At 39.8% G+C, this 10,039-nt stretch overlaps 1 protein-coding gene across 1 annotated transcript in view; it reads right to left on the reverse strand.

The window, feature by feature from the left end:
* GRK7 (G protein-coupled receptor kinase 7) overlaps positions 1-7,629 on the reverse strand; it is a 22,528-nt gene extending 14,899 nt beyond the window's left edge. Inside the window, 3 exon segments of the mRNA XM_006027279.3 lie at positions 5,860-6,297; positions 6,766-7,219; positions 7,221-7,629. Of these exon segments, the coding sequence (XP_006027341.2) occupies positions 5,860-6,297; positions 6,766-7,219; positions 7,221-7,339 (1,011 nt within the window). The 5' untranslated portion in view covers positions 7,340-7,629.
* Between the last annotated feature and the right edge of the window lie 2,410 nt (positions 7,630-10,039).

Genomic DNA, 10,039 nt, shown 5'->3' on the forward strand with positions numbered 1-10,039 from the left:
CGGGTTTTACCCGCTCCCCCGAGCCTGCCTGGGACCCTGCTGCCGCTATGTGGGGTCTTGTGGGGGTTTCCCTTCCCCCCAGTGCAAGGCTTCCCTTGCAGGCTCCGCAGAGCAGAGCTGGCATCGCTGCCTATAATGCAGTCGTGGGGTGGGGAGATTGGTTCCCTGGTTCCCGCATTGGCATCCTCTTTTCCCATCCTGGTGGAATGTTTTGAATAAATAAAACTATAAAACCTATACAGACAAAGATGCTTGTTTTTATTTTCACAGACTCAATATTTCACGGATTTAACATACACATTGGATTTATGACACATTACAACCTGCCTGACATCTGATTCATCACCAGGCACCTGCCTGACCCCACCTCTTACTTTCTTTTTCCCCAACCTTTCCTCCCCACCTCCCTATTTGTTCTGCCTTTTGTCTTCCTGATTTCCTCCTTTTCCTTTTTGTTTGAGAGCCTCTCTCACCTTGTACTATTATCACTGTCCTGCTTCCCTTACGCCTTTTCCCCCCTGCTTTCCTCCCCCTCTCTTCCCTGTTTTACTTTCGTTTTTTCTAATTTCGACCTATTTTCTTTTCCATGACTTCCTGTCACTCTTTCTGTGTCCCTCTTTGCTCTTTTCATAGATTCATAGATGTTAGGGTCAGAAGGGACCTCAATAGATCATCGAGTCCGACCCCCGAGATCATCGAGTCCGACCCCCTGTCTCCTACTTATTCATTTTTCACTGACGGCTTCTTTCCACCCTTGCAGTCTCTATCACTGCTCTCTCTCTTTGGGGCAGCAGCAGCAGGACCCAGCTCACCCTGCGGGGGGTAAGCAGCTCCCCTCCCCTCACTGCCAGCTGGGACCCGCGGGCTGGCCCTGCCTGCCTCGCCTTGTCGCTGCCCCGCCGCTGCCATGGCTCTGCGTTCCATGGCGGCAGCCGCCTCGGGCCAGATAAAATGGCTTGGCAGGCCACATGGCGGCCTGCGGGCCATATGTTGGACAAGCCTGGTCTAGATCATCCTTTCCTGTAGTAAAACCAATGAGGTGAAGATTGGACAAGAAAAATGATGTGAAGATCCATTTAAGGGGATGCTCTCACAGTGTTCTGTCAAGGAAGTGGGATTTAAATGATGGCATAGTAACAGCCCACACTGTGCCGTGCTGGCAGTGCACAATTATTTTTAGCCGCCACATCGCCGTAGCAATGCACTATGCCGAGTGAATGTGCTGCTATGGCGATGTAGAGGCAGCATCATGGTTTTTGCCCACAGACACTATGTCGCCGTAGCACGCTGCTACAGCGACACAGTCACATGTAGACGCATCCACTGTCTTCATTAAAACATTATCACCTTGTCTAATGCATTGTCTGTCCTCAGATAGACAAAATCTAGAACAATAGTTTAGACTCAAGACACCCCTTGCTAGACTCAAGTCATCCCTCATTAGACTCAAAACACACCTTGGAAAATGTCAGCTCTTAGTTTTCACTCATTTTTTGTCTACAGAAAAATAGTAGAGCAAGTCTTCTTGTAAGAACCCAGAAAGACCACAACAGGTCAGAATGCTTTTAACACTATTGAGTCCTATTTGAAATCTCTGGGTTGAGAACCCTGGTTGAGAATCACTGACCTAGAGGTTTGTCAATTTAAGTTCCAATGGTGCTTGGCCAATAAGAGCCAAAATCAGGGCAACTCTAAGAGTAAGAAGAGAGTAATTAGATTCTATACACAGACAATTATAAATTTGTTATAATATTCCAAGTATAGAATTTAATTTATGGAAGGTTTTGTTAAATTCATGCTCCCACTGCTGGAGTGTGGAAAGCAGTGGTGAAGGGCAAGGGGCCAGACTCTTGTTCCTTGGTCCCCTGGCCCTTGTACCCCTGTACCTGCCCCCTACTGCCCCACCCCCACAACTTGCCCCCCCATGTCTATGCCTGTTCCCATTGTAGCCTTCCCCACACCTCCTACTGCCCCCTGCAGCCTACCCTCCCCACCCCCTGCTTTCCCCTTATGCATACTACCTCACATTCCTTGACTCCATTTACCTTCTGCTGCAGTTCTACTTCTCTGCTGTAATCAGCAGCAGTGTGACCCTGGCCTGACCTCAGCCCAGCCAATCCAGGTCAGGACAAGAACTGGAGCAAAAGGTAAAGGGGGTCAGGGCCAGATAGGTGGGAGGGGGAGCAGGGAGTGGGGGAGGCAGTATTGGGAGGCAGGCATAGGCATGGTTGGCAAGGTGTAAGGAGGCAGGTTACAGGCCCCTCCCATGGTCTCCCCTATACTCTCCCCACCTGTGTGTCCCCTCCCCTGCCAAACAAGTCATTTGGGCCAAGGCAAGCAGTGGCTCAGCTCAGGCTTGAGCCCTGGGCTTCGGGCTAAAGCCAGAGATGAGTCACCATCTGGCCTGGGCAAGTATTCAAATCCAAGACTAGGCTATTTCCCCACTATGCTGACTGGGAAAGAAAACTCATCTTGGATTTGAGTAAATACAGTATTTAGCTTGCATAAAGCATGCCTAAGAAGCTTGATTACTTTATAATTATGAAGGGCATAACAAAAACTGACCACTTCCCTCTAATTTAATGACTCCTGTAGCATAAGGCTTACTCTTGGTACTATAGAAAGCTAATACTTGGAGGAAGGTTACCCAGGTAAGCTAACATATGCACACTTCTACGTAAAAGAATGCGGCTATGTATATCTAGAAGACCAGGCTTGCTATATGCTCATTCTAAGGAAAATTAATATATTGTTCAGACACTACATACAATTCTTAATCACTCTTTTCTTCTTAGATATTCTTTAGGCATCTTCAAATCAGGAACTTTTTAAAGGAATTTGCAATTCCATCTACAAGGCTTTGGATGCTGGAACCAACTGGCTTCTGAGAAAAACTAAGCAGCATTTAAGAGACTAAAGTTGTCTAAACTTTAAAATTACTACTAGTCCTTTATTTATTTACAACTGTTTCCAATGCCATTGACAGATGTTATTTTTGTAGCACTACGTAATGCTTCAGTGCTTAGAGCACTATGGGGTGTGGCCATAAAGGTCATCACACAAACTTATGTAATTTACAGCACAGACAGGACAAAATATCACTATTTTTATACATGGCTATTAAATTTTACAATTCTGATATAATGAGATGTATATTTCATAGATGTGTGGTTACTGCCAAAACATAGGGGATAAGCATTTTTAAACATGGTGCTAAAAGCCAGACATCTGCTCCATATTCAGATACCTAAAGAAGTCATGATTTTCTAAGGTGCCAAGCACTGATGAACTTCAATGAAAGTTGAAACTGTCCATCTCTGAAAATCCAGGCATTTTTTAGGTGCTCAAATATGAATTTATATGCCTACATTGAGGCACCAAATTTGAACATCTAATATGACCTGTTCAAAATGCTGAATACTTTTTGCAGCATTTTAATGCCATTGTTTTAATACCAGTTTTGATCACCTGGCTTAATATATAAAATCAAAATTATCTCCTTTTTATAGAAAACTCAAGCAAATTTAGACAGTCACAAAGGGTCAGATTTCTTAAAGATAGTTATATGCCTAAAAACATAAAAGTGCTTACTGGGGTTTTTCCAAAGTGCCTAGGTACTTCGCTCACATTAAACCAATGGAAATTAGGTGCTTAGCTACATTTGAAAATCACAGTAATGGGAGGCCCATTGACTGCAGTAGCATTACTTTTGGTACGAGTTACTAATTACTATGAGTAAAGTATCACAATATAGGCTTGAGAAGGCTCCTTTCTCCAGTTCTTTAAGGAGTCTTTCAGCAAAAACAAGGAAGGTAACACTTCATACTATTGCTTTTATTAAGGTGAAACACAAGAAAAAATGCATAAACAAACATAAAACATTCTAACACATTAGAATGCATTATACATCACAAATAAAAAAAGTGAAACTTTTTCTTTATATGTCATCTTTAAGGGTAACTGAAATGGATGTAATAAGATAGTTTTCACACACACTGACCCTAAATAACTGTCATTACAACATTGATGACTTTTATTTTCATCTGTTCAGATAAAACTTTTCTCTCTATCTCCCGTACAGAAAAATAAAAACATCTATTTAACATGCATGATGGATATAAATAAATAAATAAAATATTTATTTATCATGCACAATGGATATGTATATATGATAAAAATAAAAATATTTATTTCTCATGCATGATCGGTATGTACATATCCATCATGCATAATAAATAAATATTTTTATTTTTCTGTATAGGAGATAGAAATACAAGTTTTATCAGAAAAGATCATGTTAAAAGTCATCATAACAGTTAGTTAGGAAAAATGTTTGCAACATAGCTGTTCCCTATGGTTAAAACATAGTTCCATCCTAAGACACAATGATACCTAGCATCTCTAAGGCTGTAGCATGCTTTTAAACAAGATTTAAACATGATTAGAAACTGTTTTATTACAAACTGGAACCACGTTTTAAATACGTTGTTGGATGACCAGGTTGTAATAAGGTCCTCCAGCACAGTTGGTTTAAGTCTATTTGGGGTCTCAAAGTGGACCTGTTTTTAAGTGGTAGAGCAATGACTGGGCTTCAATACATTATAAAGCCTTAAAAATAAATTATGTATAACTTTTAAATTGAAATAGAAAATGCTTTATAATTATGTTTTTATTGCACCGTGGTAGTGATTAAAAGTTTTTATGCTGCTCGTGGTAAGGTTCAAGTGAACACTTCAGTCACGTTATCCAACTTTTGCAATTAACTTTAGGACATGCTAGTCATTTCAGATCTATAGTAAAATATATATTGGCCACAGAAAAATATATTTTCTGGTACAGTTTCTAATTTTACAAGTGACCATGCCAAACTAGTAGCAATTATTTACATTTGTATGCATACATCTAATTGTGATCTGCACAAGCAGTCTTGTGCATAGTATGAGACGGAGTACAAATACAATGTAACTAGTTAGGGGCTCCAAGTGTAGTACCTCTAAAAATAACATTACAAACTGCTGTTTTTTCAAATAATTAAGATACTTCTTAAAACATTCACTCATTGTATATGATTATATGTTCTGGTCAAACAGAAATAAGCATGCTTACCATATCTATGTAATGCAATACACCTTTCTTGTGTAACCCTCATGACATTACCACTTTAAATCTGGATCAGTGTATAATCACCACCACAGATATCACTAATGTGCTGCACATTCTAATTTAGGTAGCAAAAATAACCAACCATCATTGTTTTTTTCTGCTACTTATTTTCACACCCTTCCATTCAAACCTCACTTAGCTTTCACATATCTTTAAACTACAGGCTTTGGGGTCAGGAAGTTTTCTTTGTATGGGTGTTGCACAGATCACTTCTTACACAGCTCCATGCACATGTAACCCAACCTACCAACAATATTAAGATTTACAAAAACTATAGGAAATGGAAGAAATGCCCATCCCCTAGGAAGGAACCATACCTTCGGTTCTCTCATTACACGAACAAATCACTCTGGTTAGATCCCTAATTAAGCACTGTAGCTCATGAAAAGTAACCTGTCTCAGTTGCATGGTATCTGTGCTAGTACCTCTAAAATGCCTATTTTGAGCTAAGGGGCTATTCCAAAAGAAATAACAGATAGATATTTTTTTCTCTGTGAAGAGGTAAGTTGTGTTACTGTATCTAGCAGCCAAAGAGTTAATTAACAAATCCTCTTACCAACTGTCACTTAGAATGAAATGTTCACATAAGGTCTTTAGTGAAGAATAAATCCTAAAGAATTAAGACTTGTTCTCATAACGTATTAGAAATAGAATGGTTTCCCTCCTCTCTTCCCTGCCCAATGAACTTGCACTTACCCTCTGGTTGATGGGTTTCCCCTCTTTCACTTCCACTGCCAAGCCCAAGTCAGACAATCTGCAGTGGCCATCATCATCCAGAAGGACATTTTCTGGCTTCATGTCCCTGTACACGATGTTAATGGAGTGGAGATGCAGAATCCCACAGGTGATCTGAGCTGAATAAAAGATGACTCTGCTCATTTCCAAGCCCCTCTCACCAATGTTGTAGATGTGGTATTTAAGATCCCCTCCATTCATGAGACTTATGACTAAACATAGGTGGCTTTTGCTCTCAAAGGCATAGGCAAGGGAGACTATGAAACGACTGTTGACCTTCTCCAAGATCTCCTTCTCTAGCAGAGCCATCTTCTCCCCATTTTTCTTCTTTAACCTCTTCTTATCTAGTTTCTTACAAGCATACATCTTGCCAGTGTTTTTTACTTGGATGGCACACACCTAGAGGACAAAGATACAAAGTGAAAATAAGTAGTTTATATGCACACACTGGAGGAGAAACAAGAATGGCAGTGGGTAGGACCTGGAAAAGCATGAGGTGCAAGAGGGCACTGTTTGTGATTCATATGATGGGCAGCATTAGCAAGGAGATATAACAAGAATAGGGAATTGGTTCATTTTACTTGGATGGCCCTATGTAGAGTTAATTTTATCTCTGGGGAGCCTGTTTTATCTAGGTTTGGATAAAATAACACTATGAAAACAGAAAAGTGGGTGTCTTGGGACAGCCTCCCACTTCCCAAAAATGGAGTTATATCATACTATGGAGTCTAAGGAAGTGATTTTTTTTAAGGCACTGGCCATCTACATAGTCTATTATAGGCTTCTCCTTGCATTCCCCAAACCCATCTATTGTCTTGGGGAAGAGGGGGAGGGGGTGGGAGTTGCCTTCCAAAGTAGAGCTCCTACCTCTCCAAAGCCGCCTTTGCCCAGCACCCGGTACTCATAGAAATACTTTTCATTTACTGGCTGCTTCTCAAAAACTTTCCACTGAAGGAACTTGTCATAGAAGCGACTCTTCTGGAATTCCTGAAAGGGCTTGTCCTGGAGGAAGGTCTTGCTCTCCCGCTTGGCCAGCTCCACAACATTCTCATAATCCTTTTCAGTGGCTTCCTGGCACTTGCTGGCCAGGTTTGAGCTTATGAAGGCCAGGTAGCTGCTGGAGCCAGACTTGAGAAAGTTAGTGAATAGGCTCTCTACAATACTATTCTTGGTGTTGTCTTCTGCCACTTCCCATCTGGACACTTCATCCAGAAAGTTCTTGACTATGACATATTCAGGCACGGTCTCTAAGAACTCCCTGAACATTTTCTTGCCAATGGGCTGCACTTCACAGGTGCTCTCATAATCAGCAGGTAGCTTTGGGTAGTGAGAGGCTCCTACGTCTCCGCTGAATCTCCTTGGCATCTCCATCGGTGCTCTTCCGGGCCTGCAGGTATGCTGTATTGGCGATCAGGTTATCCAGCCCCGCCATGTCACACATCTTGGCAAGTTTTTGGGGTGGCAAAGCCTGGCTGGGTCTGTGACTGACTGGTTCTGGTGCTGTACTACTGCTGCTGCTGCCCTGGTACCTCTCTCTGCCTGTGTGCGTGTGGGTTTCAGAGATGCTGGGAAGACAAACTGATTTAGCATTAAATACCTCTCAAGGATTTTCACTAAGTACCTTTAGGTGTATGTACCATTCGTGGAAAGTGACTGGTAAGAGGTTTCTCTCTAAGGAGCTTTGACTTTGCTATCTATAGCCAGCGAGATGACATCCCAGGCAAACCTTCCCACTGCTGGCACCGAACAGGCAGATTTCAGTTAGTGTCCCTCAGCCCCGCAAACATGCCAGAATTTCCTTATTTCCAGTGTCTATGGTGCTCTAATCCCTGGAAGGAGGACAGGTAGGAGACAAAGGAGGTTGCTCTTCCTGCAGCATACTTAACACTGGGGTTCTGGGAATTATGTTCTTTTTCTTTTTTTGTTGAGGGAAAAAAGCTTTTACAAGAGGTAACTCACTGCCATCTGTGACACAAAAGTTGAAAGAGGAGCACTTGGTGCTTGGAATTTGTTTAATCAGGCCCATTCTCTGGACACAAACATGTCCTCTAGCTCAAACCAAGAGAAATATCAAGTGTTGTAACCTGCACATATATGCTGCTTCTTCTAAAGGAACAGAAATCAGATTAGGTAAAGAACATGCCTTGAATCGTTGCTGCCCTAAAAATACTGTTTTCTAGCTAGTCTGAGGATCCCTTATACACAGCAAAGGGGAAGCCAACCTAAATTTGTATAATGCAACTATTTCTGTTATACTCTAAAAGAACAGGTTTTCTTTTCCCCATCTCTAAAATATTTCAAACCACACTCCAAACTTTGAGTCCTGATATGGTCATTCAGACCAAGAGTCTTCAGTGTGTTCCAAAGACTTTTTGGTTCAGCTCTTGGTAATTTAAGAGGAATTAATGGTATAGGAGATATTGGCTAACTGAGAGTTAATTGTCTAACTAAGAATTAAGTTGAGCATAGGGTTGAATATGACCAACTAACATGCATTTGATTCCTCCCCTTGTCCAATCATGTTGCCAAACCATGCTAGTTAATACTGAGAACACAGATTTAAAAAAACTCAAACAACCCCCTATTTTTCTGAGCTTAGATACAGCCATAGACAGATGTCTCAGTTGTTTACACGATCTGGAACCTGTATTTCTGTAATTCAATAGAAGTTTAAAGTATATAAGAAATATCTAATTTAACTATTTTTTAAATTACCAATCTGTTATGTATATCAAACATGGAAAATATATTGTGTTGCCTACAGTTTGTTTAAATCCAAGTGAAAGTATAAAGTTAGGATATTATTTATTTACTATTTGATTACTATTTGATTTGCTAATATGCACTATTCATTATGGTAAAGGATAAAAGTATTAAAAATGAGGTTTTTAGTAACAGAAAAACTATTCTTCATTAACTATAGTGATCTTGGTGAGTCTTATTAAAAATTTAGCATAGTCTCCATTGACCAATACCTATTTACCTATATTAAAATATTACGATGGTTAGTAATTGCCTACTAGACAGACAGTAGGAGTTTTTTGTACTCATGCTTTCCAAGGGCTCTGTAGTTTCATGGTTCGATATCACAAAATTGGCTATTTTAAAACTTTTCACGTTTTAGTTAAAAAAAAATAAATAAAAGAAACACATACACACTCTCACAGAATAGGTACACATTAATATTACCAGCATTTTGCTGAAAGGCAGAATAGAGCAAATCACTTCCTTCAAAATACACCTTACATCCTTTAAAAGACATAGAAATTATTAAAATATTTTTGTTATACTTCTAAGTCAACTGTAATGAATTATGTATATTCTAATTTGCTGCTGAAAATCTTGAAAGTGTATGAAAAATGCAAAATAGTTCATTTCAAGAGAAAAATATCCCCCAAGACCACATGCAGCTTTCTCCTAAAAAACATGGTTTTTAATCATATTATTAACATACTTTTAACCCTTAAAAACCCTGCTGTTTGACTGATATTTGACTGATATTTTCTACTAAAGTAGGGAATGTCTTGAGGAACATTTAAGAATGACATATTGGGGTTAATATTCAGGATTTTCTACTCAGAGTCTTGACAAAAGTAATTTTGATTGCTCTCAAACCCAAAGGAAAAAATCAGTTCTTTTTTAAAGATAGAGTATTTTATGTTTTCCCTCTTCTTTAATTGTTTAGCAAAACAACAAAAACAAATACAAAATCTGACAACACCATACCACGGTACAGCAGCAAATAGTTACGTTCATATGCCCACTCTATAAAATAAATTCAGTGATATTTTTTAAACACAACCACCAACTTTCTGAATATAAATCCATGCAGTGACTGAAAAAATGGCATGTAAAAACCCACACAGACAACTGAAGAGCTGAAAAACTATCACCATATGTAAGATATACTTGGGTCTTGCTTAACTTTGAAACAATATAACTTAACATCCTATTTTTATGCAAGTGTGCCTAAGTAAAATCAGTTTTATGTTGAGACAAGGAGGCTCTGTATCCAGTGGCAACTTAAAAGCTGCTTTACCACTTTAGAAAAGCTTAAGCTTTATAAAGTACCTCTACTAGGATTTCACTATTCCAAATGAAAACGCGCGAGTGAGAGAGAGTGCTGATTTTTAAGGGAAAG

The sequence above is a fragment of the Alligator sinensis genome, unplaced genomic scaffold (genome assembly GCF_000455745.1).
Source record: "Alligator sinensis unplaced genomic scaffold, ASM45574v1 scaffold846_1, whole genome shotgun sequence".
NCBI lineage: Eukaryota > Metazoa > Chordata > Crocodylia > Alligatoridae > Alligator > Alligator sinensis.